Source organism: Sarcophilus harrisii, chromosome 1, assembly GCF_902635505.1.
Source record: "Sarcophilus harrisii chromosome 1, mSarHar1.11, whole genome shotgun sequence".
Classification (NCBI taxonomy): Eukaryota; Metazoa; Chordata; class Mammalia; order Dasyuromorphia; family Dasyuridae; genus Sarcophilus; species Sarcophilus harrisii.
The window spans coordinates 299,522,893-299,538,523 of record NC_045426.1 but is presented as its reverse complement, the minus strand read 5'-3'; the positions used below and the strand labels follow the sequence as shown (position 1 = coordinate 299,538,523).

General features: G+C 33.1%; 1 protein-coding gene across 3 annotated transcripts in view; it reads left to right on the top strand.

Annotated features, from left to right (window-relative positions):
* GSPT1 (G1 to S phase transition 1) overlaps nt 1-15,631 on the top strand; it is a 49,822-nt gene that overhangs the window by 19,077 nt on the left and 15,114 nt on the right. Inside the window, exons 1-7 of one of the 3 annotated variants that reach the window (XM_031944343.1) lie at nt 7,211-7,232; nt 9,230-9,274; nt 9,380-9,421; nt 10,187-10,417; nt 11,526-11,559; nt 12,058-12,135; nt 13,725-13,905. In XM_031944343.1, coding sequence (XP_031800203.1) covers nt 9,400-9,421; nt 10,187-10,417; nt 11,526-11,559; nt 12,058-12,135; nt 13,725-13,905 — 546 coding nt within the window. In that variant the 5' untranslated portion in view covers nt 7,211-7,232; nt 9,230-9,274; nt 9,380-9,399. Of the gene's footprint in view, nt 1-7,210; nt 7,233-9,229; nt 9,275-9,379; nt 9,422-10,186; nt 10,418-11,525; nt 11,560-12,057; nt 12,136-13,724; nt 13,906-15,631 lie in introns of those variants that run through there. The other 2 variants (XM_012542948.2, XM_012542949.2) reach the window with 2 other exon arrangements.

The following is a 15,631-nucleotide window of genomic DNA, read 5'->3' as shown; positions in this document are numbered from 1 at the left end:
GCTTAGTCCTCATTATGCCAAGCTTTCTAATTCTTTTTTTTTTTTTTTTGGCTGAGGCAATTGAAGTTAACTGACTTGGCCAGGGTCACACAGTGAGGAAGTGTTAAGTGTCTGAGGGCAGATTTGAACCCAGGTCTTCTTGATTTCAGGGCTGTTGCTCTGTCCACTGCACCACCTATCTGCCCCAGACTTTCTTTTTCTTTTTTTTTTTTTTTCAAATTTTTAATAGCTTTTTATTTACAAGTTATATGCATGGGTAATTTTACAGCATTGACAATTGCCAATCTTTTGTTCCAATTTTTCTCCTCCTTGCCCTCACCCTCTCACCTAGATGACAGGATGACCAATACATGTTAAATATATTAAAGTATAAATTAAATACAAAATAAGTATCCAAGTCCAAACCATTATTTTGTTGTACAAAAAGAAGTGGACTCTGAAATATTGTACAATTAGCCTGTGAAAGAAATAAAAAATGCAGGCAGGCAAAAATATAGGGATTGGGAATTCAATGTAATGGTTCTTACTCATCTCCCAGAGTTCTTTCGCTGGGTGTAGCTGGTTCAGTTCATTACTACTCCATTAGAACTGATTGGTTCATCTCATTGCTGAAGATGGCCAGGTCATCACAGTTGATAGTATTATAGTATAGTATTGTTGATCCATAATGATCTCCTAGTACTGCTCATTTCACTCAGCATCAGTTCGTGTCTCTCCAGGCCTTTCTGAAATCATCCTGTTGGTCATTTCTTACCGAACAATAATATTCCATAATATTCACATACCACAATTTATTCAGCCATTCTCCAATTGATGGGCATCTACTCAGTTTCCAGTTTCTGGCCACTACAAAGATGCCCCAGACTCTCTAATTCTTGAAGGGAGTATTCATTTAGATCACAATCTTCCTTAGTCATTAATCACATTTCCATTTTTTCCCATTCTCATTTAAGGCTCACCTTTGCATTGAAGTCATTATCCACCATCAAAGTATTTGTTGATTTAATATAGGAGATCTTATGTTTTTTTTTTTTTTTAGTTAACCTTTTCATGTTCTACAAGAGATACTGGATGTCTAAGCTTCAATTTTGTATTGTTTTCCTTTTATTACCTCTACCAAATAGTTCCCTCTAAAAAGGATAAAATAGTTTGGGTAAATCAATTAAATAATCAAATTTAGTAGTACATGTATTGTTCTGCTTCCATAGTTCCCCATATCTAAAAAGAAGGAAGATTCATTCCTATATCCAATTTTGGGGGAACTAGTTATAATTATATTACTTTCTTTCCATTTGTATTGTTAATGTGTACATTTGTCCTGCTTTATTTCACTTAGTATTATTTTAATATGTCTTTATAAGTCTACTATATTCTTCATATTAATATGGTGCAGTAATAATCCATTACATGTACCATAGTTTTTTCAGTTACTTTCCAATTGATAGACAGCTACTTTGTTTCCAGTTTTTTGTTATTACAAAAAGAGCTACTATAAATATTTTGGTGTAGGCAGGAATTATCTTTGACTTCTTTGAATAATAAGCCTGGTGGTGAAATATCAAAGGATATGGATTTTATGGTGATTTCTTAGCATAATTCCAAATTGCCTTCCAGAATGTGTGGGGCTAATTCAAGAGTATAGTTGTGTCTCTGACTCACTACAGTCTCTCCAACATTGACTTCAAATTTGTTGCTTTGAGATGAAGCTTTAAGGGTTTTGATTTGCATTTCTATTAATGATTTGGAACAATTTTTATTGGTTAATTATTTGCAATTCTTACACAAACTTTACTTATGTTTTTAAAAAAAATTTTAAACAGTCTTTTAAAATGTGAGTTCTAAATTTTCTTCCTCCTTTCCCATCATTTCTGCCACTCAATGGGAAGGCAAGCAATGACATCAGTTATACATGCTAAATCTTGCAGAACATTTCCACATTAGCTATATTTTTTGAAAAGGCAAGAAAGTGAGGAAATTATACTTAAGTTTTCAGAGTTCATCAGTTCTCTGATGGTGGATAGTGTTTTTTCATCATGAGTCTTTTGGAATTGTCTTGGATCATTGTATTGTTCAGAGTAGCCAAATCTTTCATAGGTAATCATAATAATCTTGCTGTTAGTGTATACAGTGATCTCCTGGTTCTTCCCACTTTACTTTCTATCGGTTCTTGTAGGTATCTTTTCAATTTCCAGTTTTTTGCCACCACAAAAAACTACTATAATTTACTTTTTTCTATTTAATAGTGATTGAGTGCATTTTTTCATGACTATAGTAGCTTTGATTTTTCAAAATACATACAAATATAATTTTTAACTTAAACTCTTGTAAAACCTTGTCTTCCATATTTTTCTCCTTCCCTCCCTTCTCCTCTCTCCCCCACCAAGGAATCCAGCATAGGTTAAACATGTTCAATTTTTCTAAACGTATCTCCACATTTATATCCCCAAAAAATAAGATCAAAAAGGGAAAAAAATAAAAGAGGGGAAAAAACCCCCAAGGAAATGATATCAAAAAAAGTGAAAATATTGAGTTGTGATCTACATTCAGTTCCAATAGTTCTATCTCTCAATGCAGATGGCTCTCTGTCAAAAGTCTCTTTGAATTGGCCTGAATCACTTCATTAAAAACTTTCTTTTTATATCAGTTTATCCATTGGGGAACATCTTATTTTTATACATTTTTCTCAATTACTATATTCATTTTATATTGAAGAAATAAGGCCTTTCTCAGAGAAAATTGCTGTAAATTTTTTTGATATTACATCATTTTCTCTAGTACAATTTTTTAAAGTAAAGTTTTCCTATTATCCCTCTTAACTAATTCTGTTTTCTCTACCCTTGCCTTTTTATAACTTAGATTAAAACATATTAGATTCTGTTCTAATCTTTTACTTCAACTCTGAATGTGCCTTTCTTTGAAGTGTGTCTCTTAAAAACAATATATTGTTGGATTCTGGTTTTTAATCCATTCTATCTGCTTCCATTTATGAGTGAGTTCATCCCATTATTGTTTACAGTTGTAATTACTATGTATTTCCATTCATTCCATTTTCTTCTTCCCTCTTTTTATTCTATCCCTTCTCAAAAGTCTATTTTGCCTGTAACAAGTACCTCCCTTAATTTTTCTGCCTTTTATCATTCTCCTTTCCACTTTTTAAAAAAAATCATTTCTTCTCTTTGTTTTCCTCTTGGTCAAGTTATATTTTTATGCACAATTGACTATTATATTCTTTCCTTTTTGAACCAATTTCTATGTGAGGTTCAAGCATTACCTGTGTTGTCTGTTGCCTCTTCCCTCCACTCTAAAATCTCTTCTTTGCATGCCTTTTTTATGTAAAAAGTTTACCCTCTTCTACCTTGCTTCTGTCAATGCATCTATCTCTCTTCTTTTTTTGGAGATTATCCCAACAGAATCAACTTAACACCTATATCTGTCTTGGAAGACTTTCATCATCTTTATCCTAATGCTAAAGTTCTTAAGAGTTAATATATTATCTTCTGATAAAAGAATGTAAATATTCTAATTTTCTTGATTCTGTTATGATTTTTTTCTTTCAGGTTTACCTTTTTATGCTTTTATGTCTTGTGTTTGAGTGTCACATATTATATTTAGCTCTGATCTTTTCATCAGAATGCATGAAAGTTCTCTATTTCATCAAATATCCATTTTTTCCCTTGAAATGAACATATACTCAGTTTTGCTAAGTAGGTTATTCTTTGTTGTAATCCTAGTTCCTTTGCTTTCTGGAATATCATATTCCAAGCCCTCTGCTCCTTTAATGTGGAAGCCACTAATTCTTGTGTGATCCTGACTGCATCTCCACAATATTTGAATGGTTAATTGCTTACTGTTTGTTGTATTTTTTCTTTTACCTGAGAGCTTTGAAATTTGGCTTTATCATTTTGGGATCTTTTTGAGGAGGTGAATAATAGATTCTTTCAGTTTCTATTTTACCCTTTGAATCCAAGTGATTGGAGCAGTTTTCTTTGATAATTTCATGAAATATGATGTCATGGCTTTCAGCAATCCTATGTTTTTTTTTTTAAATTCAGCATTTTATTTTTCCAATTACTTATACAGATAGTTTTCTACATTCATTTTTTTTAAGATTTCGAATTCCTTTTTTTTTTTTTTTTTTTTTTTTTTTTTGCTCCTTCTGTTACTTCTTTCCTCCCCAAGGTAGCAAACAATCTGATATAGGTTATATATCATGTACAATAATTTTTAACATATTTCCATATGAGTCAAAGCAAAAGAGAAAACCACAAGATAGAAAACAAAAAAAAGAAAAAAGAAAGAAAGAAAATGTGCTTTAATCCGTATTCAGTCTCTGTAGTTCTCTCTCTGGATGCAGATCCCAAATCTATTAATCCAATGATTCTTAAATTATTTTGCTTTGATATTTTTTCCAAAGAGTTATTTCACATTTTCTTATGTTTTTTTCCCTCTCTTGACTTTTGTTTCTTGATGTCTCTTGAAGTCATTATCTTCCATTTTCCCACTTTTAATTTTTAAGGAATTATTTTCTTTTGAGATTTTGCTCCCCACCTTTTTTTTTTTAACCAGTTCTACTTTTTAAGGAGTTCTTTTAAGTGAATGTTTCTATCTCCTTTTTCATTTGGCCTATTCTGCTTTTTAAGAAGTGATTTTACCAGTAAATTTTGTGTACCTTTTAATCACTAAGCCAATTCTGTTTAAGGTGATATTCATTATTTTTTTTGTGCCTTCTTTACCAAGCTATTAATTATTCTTTCATAATTTTCATCCATCACTCTCACTTTTGTTATTGTTCCTGTTGAAGCAATTGGGGTTAAGTGACTTGCCCAGGGTCACACAGCTAGGAAGTGTTAAGTGTCTGAGGTGAAATTTGAACTCAGGTCTCCTGATTTCAGGGCTGGTCCTCTATCCACTGCATCACTTAGCTGCCCCCTCTCACTTTTTTTTTTTTTTAAATATTTAAAATTGTCTATTAATATGAAATCATTAGAATCCTTCTAAAGTAAAAATGTACATACCTGAGCTCAACCAATGATTTCCTAACCTAGGACAGCTACGTTGCCAATCTGGGCAATGGTGCATCAGGGTCTAAGAACAGCAAATAAAACTGTAATAGAACTGCTCAAAGTAGGCTGAGACAGAAGTGGAAAATCATCTTTCAGTTGCTAGATGACTGGACTTGTAGAGTCAGCTTTGGTAGCAATAGGAGTGGGCAGGTTATAGTTATTGAAAACCTTGAAGACAACTTTGCTGCTGCCCATGGCTATTTGGTGCTGTCAAAGGAGTAGGAGGCAGAGGAAAAGGAATTCCCAATGATTCAAAATTCTGCAAATGAAGATTTTTGTATCATAGCTTGAATTCCTATTTAGATTTAACATTCTGTAAATGGTGAAATCTCAGGTACAATATAGCAAATAATACAATTAGTACTAAATTAATAATACTAATGCTTTTAATACATATCTGGTTGATATGATGAAATAAAATTGGGGAGGGGAACCCTTTTAAAATTGTCACATTCACATGTTATTAAATATTTGTTATTGTGCATTTTTCAGTAGTTCTCTTTTTTTCATGACTTCATGCTATCAGTGAGATGTTATTAAAATATCAAATATATTTTTGCATAGGTAATAATCTTCATTGATTTCCCTTCTTCTAGTAGTAACAAATAGTCCATTGATATTCTTTGGCACACACTTAGACTGGCTAAAAAAGATAGATCTGTTGCCAGGTAACATATAAGCCCATTGGGTTTATAATACCGAACAGCTGCCTGATTTTTCTTCCCGTAGGTTTCCACATAAGCTATCATTGGTTATTTGATTTGATTTATAAAGCTTAGATTATCCACTGCACTTTTCAGAGTTAAAAATATGACAAGGTTAGTAGATGCATACTTTTAACCGAAAGTCAGCCCTTGTGGATGATTAGTTCACTGTATTTTTCTATAAATATTACTTATATATTGAATATATATGTGTATTAATTATATATGTATGTGTGTATATTTTACTTGCATATATACACTCACACACAAAGAGAGCTTAGTTTAGGTCCCACCCTGTGGGATTTACTAGCTCTGTTGCTTACCGTCTAGGACCCTAGGCAAATTATCATCACTCTTTTTCTTTCACTCTTAATTTCTTCCTTTAATTCTTCTAGGAATTCTTCTCAGACTTGAAGTCAATGAGCAATTTTTTTGTTTGAGAATGTGTGGCTGTTTTCACTTTTTTTTTCTTATTAGTTTATGACTTGGTTTTCCCTGCTACTGTAATCACTTTTTTTATGGTTAGATTTTGTTGTTTGGTCATTGTTCCATCATATTTCTTGACTTTGAATTCATGTTAATGTTGGGCTCTGTTCATGTTGGGATGGGGAGATACTGTGCCAAACTATAGGATTTTTTCTGTTGATTTTTCAGAAACATTTCTAGGAATTTGCAAGTTTTTGGTGCTTCCAATGTGGTATGGTCCTGGAAGAGAGTTGATTACTGTTTGTCTGTTTTGCACTCTGTTCTTTATCCTTACTTCAGCCCCAAGTTCTATTATTCTCTTTACCTTGAAACTGTGACAGGGCCCCTGCTTCCTTGTAACTAACCCCTAGTGCTGCTCTCTGTTCTGAAGATGTGACTCAGAACTATGCATGGGCAATAAAGTTGCCAATTAGTGCCAGCAAAGGGGTTTTTATTATCTTTCTGATCATTTGTCCTACCGCCCTTACCAGCTGCTGCAATGGCTATCCTTGTTGTCACCATTTTTGGATTCCAGATAAGCTTTTATCCAAGTGTCAAAAACTTTTGCCAACTTCCTAAGTTTTCTTAGGTGGAAAAAAATGTATTAACTTGAACTTGCTACTCCAAAAATTTGATGTATCATTTTAACATTTTTTGGAAGGGAATATGGAGGGAGTTTTGCTGGCTGCCTCTAATCTATCATCTTTAGCTCTCCCCATCCAGAACTGTTTGTTCATATCTTTTGACTATTTGTCCCTTTGGTGTCCAGATTTTTTCAGGGTATCTTTTTTTGTGAATAACATCATGAACTCTGCAATACAAAATGAATACATAAGTAACTTTCTTCTTGCTTTTGCATTCATGGGAGGGAAGAAAAAAAAAAAACCAGCTCTCCTATCTCTTTTAAGAGCCTCCCCAAGGAGAATCTCTTAAATACCCTATTTTTCTGGTTTTACTTATACCAAGAGTGTCAAGATGGATACAGTTCCTTTCTTCATTGGTGAGTCTTCTTGGTCAGTGGACTAGGATAGATATTTACAATATCAGCTAGATAAATTTAACAATCATAAAAGGTCTTAAAGGTGTCTCCTCTGCTATTATTATAAAAAGCAGATTGGAGCCACAGTGGACTGATAACCATTTGTATTTGTTTTTATTAATGGGTTGTAATAGTCAAATAATTCATTATCAGGTATTCAACTGTTGGCATTAGCTCTTAGCTTATTTCTTCTTTGGACACCTTTGCTTAATGGGACCAAAAACATGAAGTGTATGTCACTAGCCAGTTGCTAAATTAGGAGTAGTACCTGTATACTTGAAAACATTTTCTCTTGCTTTATTCCTTTCAATCTTGAGAACAAGTGACCTAAGAGTCATAGAAATTTTGCAACCGCTGTTAACTCTGAAAAAAGTCAGAGTTCATACAGATTATCAAAAGTACAGTTGGCTCTAAAAATAAAACAAGTGAGCTAACAGTGATTCAAAAAGCTAAGATCCTCTCTAGTAGGACACTCAATTTAGTGGGACCAAATCTTAGTATGTATACTTGTGATAATATAGTAAACTGTAGCCTTGGTAATGAAGGATAATGTAAAAATGAGAAAAGTTTAGTATAGCAGGAATTCATGATGGGAACATGGGTACTGCAGGTGCTTATCCAAGCTCAGGGACCATCTGATACTGGTGTGAAACAATTATGGAATTTTGCTGTGGTTTGAGATCATCTAGACCCTCAAAACTTAGGGCTCTTCTTGTTTCCTGGTCTTGGCTCTAGCAAACGGCCTTTCTCCTAATAGTAAAAAGAAAGGGATCTTGGCATGGAGTTCCTGACATTACTTAGTACATCAAAAAGGACTTATACTAGGATGTATTGTTAATGTTCTTTGGATGGTTTTATTATGTCATTTTGATATTGACTTAATTTCCTTTTATTTATATTTTAGTGATTGAGACCCAAAGCTTTTTTTATTTCATTCATTTATTTATTTTTGCTGAAGCGTGTGGGGTCACATAGCTAGGAAGTACTCAAGTCCTCTTGACTTCAGGGCTGGTGCTCTATCTGTTGTGCCAACTTAAATTAATTTTGAAAGAAGGCTTTATATGTGGAATAGTAAGGTCCCAAACTTCTTTCTTTCTAAGCTTTTATTCATTTATTTTTAGCCATCAAAATAGAGGAATAGTTCTCTGTGTGTAAGTAATGAGGTTTATACAAAAATAGACTTAAATCTAACTTTCACAATATCTTGTACCCCATATTCTTAACCACTAACTAGCAGTTCGGTTTTGAACAAGTTGCTTCACTTCTCTGGCTCAGTTTATTCATGTGTGAAATGAAGAGGTAGATGATATCTAAATGCTCTTCTGATCTGTTTTTTTCTAATTTTTGAAAATAACTTTGGTTCATTTCCTGCAGTATGCCTGAATTTGTTATTTGAGACTCAGTTATAAAAGCTGTGCATTATTTTTTTAACTACAGAACTGGAAATGAGGAAGAATCTAATCTAATCTAGAGTTTTGCAGTAGTAAGCACTTCTGTAAATGTTGGGAAAAGTATATAATTAATGTAGAGCAGCATCTTGTACAAATGATGTGTTTTGCTTTCATAAGATTTAATTTAGCTTAGTTATTACAGTGTGGCATAATTATGTACTTTACCTAGATTGACTTTTGTAGAAATTGAGCTTCGTGTGATATTACATGTACTGTCAGCTGCAGCCTCTATTGGACCATTTTACTTAACTTTTTTAAAAAGGCAAACTTAGAAGTAGTAGTCGTTTCAAAAGAAAATGTATTCCTTTCTCATCATGCTGTACTTATTTTATAGAAAAAATTTAATTCATCCTCTGGTAATTGATGACAATTAGTCTTAAGCTGGGCAACAGTTAATGTATACAATCCATTTAAAAGAATTTGCAAAACAATAATATAAAAAATTAGGAGGTTGAACAATTTAGTGACTACATATATTTTTAACAAGAACTTATTTTTATTAAACAGCACCTGTGGAACCTTCTCAAGAAGAACAGTCAGTGTTGTATGAAGGTAATTTTCTGTTATGCAATCTCTTCATCAGAAGTTGGTTGTTTTGGGGTTGGAAGGATAGGTATTTTTTGGTAAACGTGCGTTATATCTCAATTTCTTGTTTAGGTTCAAATTCAGCTGTTAGCATGGAAGTTTCAGAACCTGTTGGTAAGACACTTTCTGACCATATTAATACAGTAATATGAAACTTTCAATCTCAAGATTTAAGGTGCAAATGTAAGTGTTATATTATAATGGCTAAATTGAGCACTGGCTTAATTGAGTCTTTGCTGTTAAGTGATTATGTAAAGTGTATATTATGTTTTTCAGTTAGTTTTGGAAAGATTTTAATTAGATATGAATGTTACTGTAGTTAATGTGATGATCATAAGAACAACAGGACTAAGTAGTGGAATGCTGTTAAGTAAATTTAAAATATTTGTACTTGTTCAAATTTGCTTTTGGCCAAAATTTCCATTTCTCTCAGTGTTTTATTAATATTTTCTGTTAATCCCAAAACTGATGGAAGTTTAGATCAGATTTATATGACAGTTTTTAAAATGTCCAACGAATTTCTTCTTGAATTCTTACTTTGTTTTTCCCATTAAGTTAAAATAATTTTCAATGTGTTTTTTGACTGTTGGAATATTTGATGTTCACAAGTAAGCAGGTTTAAAATTCCACATTCATCTTTACTGTTTTTCCTTTATGAAAATGCTCCTTAACCTTTCTGAGACTTTTTGGTGTCAGTAGCCAACAGTTTTAAACCTCTTATCAGTTTCAGAAATAAGTGAACATTTTCCTGCTTTTATATATGTGGCAGGACATTAGGAAATGAAATTGTTTTCCTGTGAGTATTTTTATAAAAGGAATCTGTTGTTTGTTGTCAAAGTGAATTGAAAAATAAATTTAAGACATTTGTCTTTCTTCTAGTAGAAAATGGAGAGACAGAAATGTCCCCAGAAGAATCATGGGAGCACAAAGAAGAACCTAGTGAAGCAGAGTCAGGGGGTGGCTCTTTGGGAGACGGAGGGCCTCCAGAGGAGAGTGTCCCAGAAATGATGATGGAGGAAGAGGAAGAAATACCCAAACCTAAATCTGTGGTAGCACCACCAGGTGCACCCAAAAAAGAGCATGTAAATGTAGTATTCATTGGGCATGTAGGTGAGTTGTAAATGGCTAAAGGCTGGAGGATTATTATATTTTCATGAAAGTTCACTATGGCATTTCAGTCATTAAGTGCTTGCATGTCCTAACTTATTTGTGTATATATATGTAGCCAAATCCTTTTTTAGCTTGTTTTTTGATAAGATCTACTTAATACTTTAATAGTAATTCCATCATTAAGTTTCTATGAAATCAACTCGAGTGTTTTTCTTTGGGTCTATTTATCTAGCCAAAGACAAATTTAGTCAAGTACTCTCCATTGCTGCTTTTGTTGGTTGGTTAGAGACCTGGGAATTTGAATGAGTCTAAAGAAGAGGAAGTTATTTTCTCAATGTTAACTCATCGTTTGTTTTCATTCAGTTTTTATGGATCCCATTGGTGAAAAATTACAGTTCATATTGCACTTGTGCTCTGTTAACAGGAGAGCAATTAACCCCAAATAATTCTTCTTCCCCTTGCACATATCTTTTAGGACAAGATTATTCAACAAATATATATCATGATCAAAGCATCAATTTCTGAGGAACCACTAAAATTCTTTTGTAGTTTTTATTTTTGTTTTTGTACTTTTGGTTTGGCTACCTTTCTTTATATTTTGAAGAGTGGCTATTAATGACATGGGATATTTTAGAATTACTCAGATTCCAATGCAGCAAGAAGTAGTAAAGGAGAAAGTATCAAAGCTCAGTACTCTTGACATTCTTGATAGAGATTATTTGGAAAGAAAGTGTAAATTTGAGATTGTGAGTTTCCTCCATAACACCCAGTGCTAAGGCTGGAGGATTATTACATTATGGTTGTATGAAAGTATTGTTCAGTTCACTGTGACATTTCAGTCATTGATAGCCTGCATGTATGTTAGTAGCTAAAACCTTTTTTTTTTTTTGCTTCAGGTTTTGACAAAATCTACTTAAAACAGTAATTCCAAAATCAAGTTTCTATGAAATGAAATTAAATGAACTTGGGTGTTTTGTAATTCTTTAGATCTGCTTATCTAGCAAAAAATGTATTTACTCAAATATTCTCAAATAATTATTCTTTATGATAGCATATATAGCCTCTCCTACTTAACTTTTTAATAGTTTGCATTTTTTCAATTTGTCAGATGCCGGTAAATCAACTATTGGAGGACAAATAATGTAAGTTGACAACATGTTTTTAATAAAATCTTTTTAAAGTTATCAGTGTTCAAGTATGAAAACATTAAGCAAATCAGTTCCAGCTACTTAAGAAGCATCAACTTTAAATCAATCTTCCTATCTCCAAACCAATATTTACCATAGTTGAATCCATGGTCTTATACAAATGTAATTCAAAAGCTAACTTATTTGCTGAAAAATCTCATAGTGTTGTTAAGGATATCTAAAAAATGACTTTTAGAATTCAAAATTCTTGATGCATTCATTGTAGATTTTTTTTTCAATCAACTTGAATTTAATTCACTTAGGGATTTTATAAACTAGATCTCAAAGAATTGGATTAGGAAATCATTCTTCTCCTTACCTATTAAGTATCAAGAACAATAACTGGATTTCCCCTCCTTAACATAACATTAAATCTTTAAAGTAATTAGACTTTTACTCATTGATGGCTTTAAAAGTTTTAATATATACACCTATGTGTGTCTTATTTTTCAGGTATTTGACTGGGATGGTTGACAAAAGAACACTTGAAAAATATGAACGAGAAGCTAAAGAAAAAAACAGAGAAACTTGGTATGGAAAATTTTATTATTGTAATACAAAATTACTGGAAATTTGCTTAATTTTATCTAGACGTGGGACCATCGTGGCTAATTTTGTGGTGTATGTTAATATTCAGAAATATAATCATTAAGCATTTCTCTCTGTTGGAACACATCTCAAATTTAGAATTATTTGGGTAGTGTGTCTTTAATAATGAATTCTAGAATCTTTGAGAGGGATAAGTTTGGCTAAAAAAAACTGAATGGCTTTTGTTCTGGTTTTCATCCATCCTTTCAGTTGTGTAGAAAAAGGCATTAGGGAGGTGGTACAAAAAATCTAATTTATATAATCCTTTGAAACATTTATGGAATGCAAGGCAAACTCTACATAATAGATGAAATGCTGAAAGAAAAATGGAATTGTATTTGCAAAGTGGTATGACAATGAAGAAAATTAAAATTCCTGATTAACATACAAAAATTTTTTTTTGTCACGTTAGGTTAGATAGAAATTTGTCATTGTTTATTGTTCAAACATCCTTTTTATTAAAGCATTACATGTCTTTGTGAACAGCCTTGCTTTTCTCCCAGAAATTATTAGGTGGTGGGGTTTTTGTATTGTTTTGTTGTTGTTGTTTTTGTCTTATTAATTTCTATTATCTTAATTATACAGACATATATCCCCAGGCAGTCATACTTTGCTGCATTATTTATTATTATTCTTAAATAAGAAGGTTATAACTTCTGCCTACAAATAATATGAAATTGTTACTCCCAGGGGATTGATAGTATTGACATTTTAAATTTGATTTTATATACTTCAGTTAATTACAGTGACTTGGAAATAATGAGTTTTGAGATAATTTGATTGGCTCTGTTAAGATCTCAGTAATAGCAGTTTTTAATACTTGATTGCTGTTTATTGTGAAGGAAATTGGGAATTGTCAGTAGGTAAACAGATGAATTCAAAGCTGGCCTTATTTAAACTTACCAGTGTGACCCTGGGCAAGTTACTTAACCCTATCTGTAAAATGTGCTGGAGAAGGAAATGGCAAATCATTTCAGTATCTTTGCAAAGAAAACCCCAAATGGGTTTATAAAGAGTTGGACATGACTGGAAAAATGACTGAAAAACACTGACTTTGGGCAAATCACTTCATCTCTGTTTGCCATAATCTACTGGAAAAGGAAATGCAGACCACTCCAGTATCTTTGCAAAGAAAATCCCATGGACAGTATGGTCCTTGGGATCAACAACTCTTATTTTTCCAAATACTTGTAATTTCCGAGATTAATTTTTGTAAGACTTTGTGTTCCAAATTTTTCTCTCTCTCTCTTATCTGTTCGCCATATTCCAAGACAGCAAGCAACATAGGTTAAACATGTGCAGTTCTTTTAAACATTTCCATATTTGTCATGAACCATGCCCTGTTAAAGAGGGAATGGGGTGGGGTGGGATTAATTCACATGACTAGGGACTATCAATTCTTTTTAGTTTTTTAGATTACTCCCCAAGTATTTGTATGTAAATTTTTTTTAAAGGAATGATAGGCAGAAAATTTTATGTAATATGGGTGCAGTTTTAAAAATAATGACTCTTTAAAATTGTACTTCTCATAGGTACTTGTCATGGGCCTTAGATACAAATCAGGAAGAACGAGACAAAGGTAAAACTGTGGAAGTGGGCCGTGCCTACTTTGAGACAGAAAAGAAGCACTTCACCATCCTAGACGCTCCTGGGCACAAGAGTTTTGTCCCAAATATGATTGGTGGTGCTTCCCAAGCTGATCTGGCTGTGCTGGTAAGAGAATGTATCGGTTGACATTTATTTTACAGCAACTTAGTTTGAATTCCAGAGATTTGAATTCATTTTGAATAAATTGGCAAGTATTGAATACTCTGTATTCAATCATTTCTTTCCCAGGAATTTGATGGTTATTATTTTTTGACTGAAGTTAACTTGTTGGATGTGTGTTTGATAGAGGTTCCTTATTTACTTCCAATTCGGTCTTATATACTCCTAGATTGGAACCTAGAAAGAGAAATTACGTCTTTACACTTTATTTTTTACATCTCCATATGTTCTATGGGTCAGCTTGCATCTGGCAAGTGTGCTTTGCATCTAGTAAATGCTTAATAAATATAGTAGTGATAGCAACTAACTCTTCCCCTGTCAGGAAGAAGCTCATCTAGCTATTATCAGATATAACCAATTCCCAGATTATTCTGTTTGTATTGAGTGATTGTGAGGATGGAACTATTGTCTATCCCTCAAACCCCTGTGCATCTTTAAATCTTGGAGATATTGATTAGCATATCTTTAGATAGGTCTGGGACCTGGCCTGCCAGGTGCGTTCCATACTGCTCCTTGATTTCTCCTATCTTTGAGCATCCTGGCACTTCCTCTTTTAGTCCTGGATTCCCCCTCCCCTCTTCAGTTTGTGCTTTTATGCCTGAAAAGTCCTAAGCTATTATTTCCCCTATAAAGCATCTGGTTATGATGAAGATTTTTGCTAAAATCTTTTCAGGACTAAGCCCACTATGAATCACTCTCTTTTCTTCCCTCATAGTGCCATGGCCTTCCCTTTAATGGCAGTTTTCTCCTTACTCTAGCTAACTCTGATCAGTCTAATTTGCCAGTCAATGACTTATTCCCACCTTATAGAGTATTTCCTTTGTTATTTGGAAGTGACCTTGGGGAACGTTGTTGTTGCTTTTGTATATATGCTCTCTGTATTTCATATTTGCCACCACCTTAATTTCATATTTGCCACCCCTGGTGCCTTTGTGCCTTTTCCATTGGCCAGAGAACGGTGGGGGTGGGGAGGACACACACACACACACACACACACACACTCTGTGTCTGTGTCTACACCCCCCCTGTATTCTGCTGCATGGAATCTCCTTCTGGGAGATTAGTAGAAGAATAAGATACAAATGGAGTAAACTATAATACTAAGAGCTATGTGAGTTCTTTAATTGCAAAAATGCTTTGTGAGGTCCAAAGGGGAAAAGTTAATGTTAAGGTTTAGGAATAGATAGGGTTGAATGTCAGAGAAGATTTCAGGGAAGAGATGATACTTGAATTAAACTATTAGGAGAATAATAGGAAGTTGTTTGCTGAATTGGGGTGACGATATTCCAAACTTTAAGAAACTGGGTAAAAAAAACTTTTCTGTATCTTCAGTCTATAAGATAAAGTTGGGAAAATAGAATAGATCCATTTAACTTCAGAATCTAGAATATCTCACAAAGAATGAAGCATTTCATTCACTGGGCAGTAAGGAAAGAAGTTATTGAAGATTTTTCAATAAATGAGTGAAGAAACTACATTCATTGAGCAAGATTATTCTGTCATGAATGTGATTGGTAGTTTGGAAAAGAAGAGAAAATGGAATTGGCAAGAAATAGCTATTACAAAAGTCTTAAAGTGATAATAAGACCCTACTTATATTAGAGTGGTGATTGGTAATACTTATAGGGATTATTTTCCTTGTTTCTAGTCTTTCTAGTTTCTTAAGATTTTT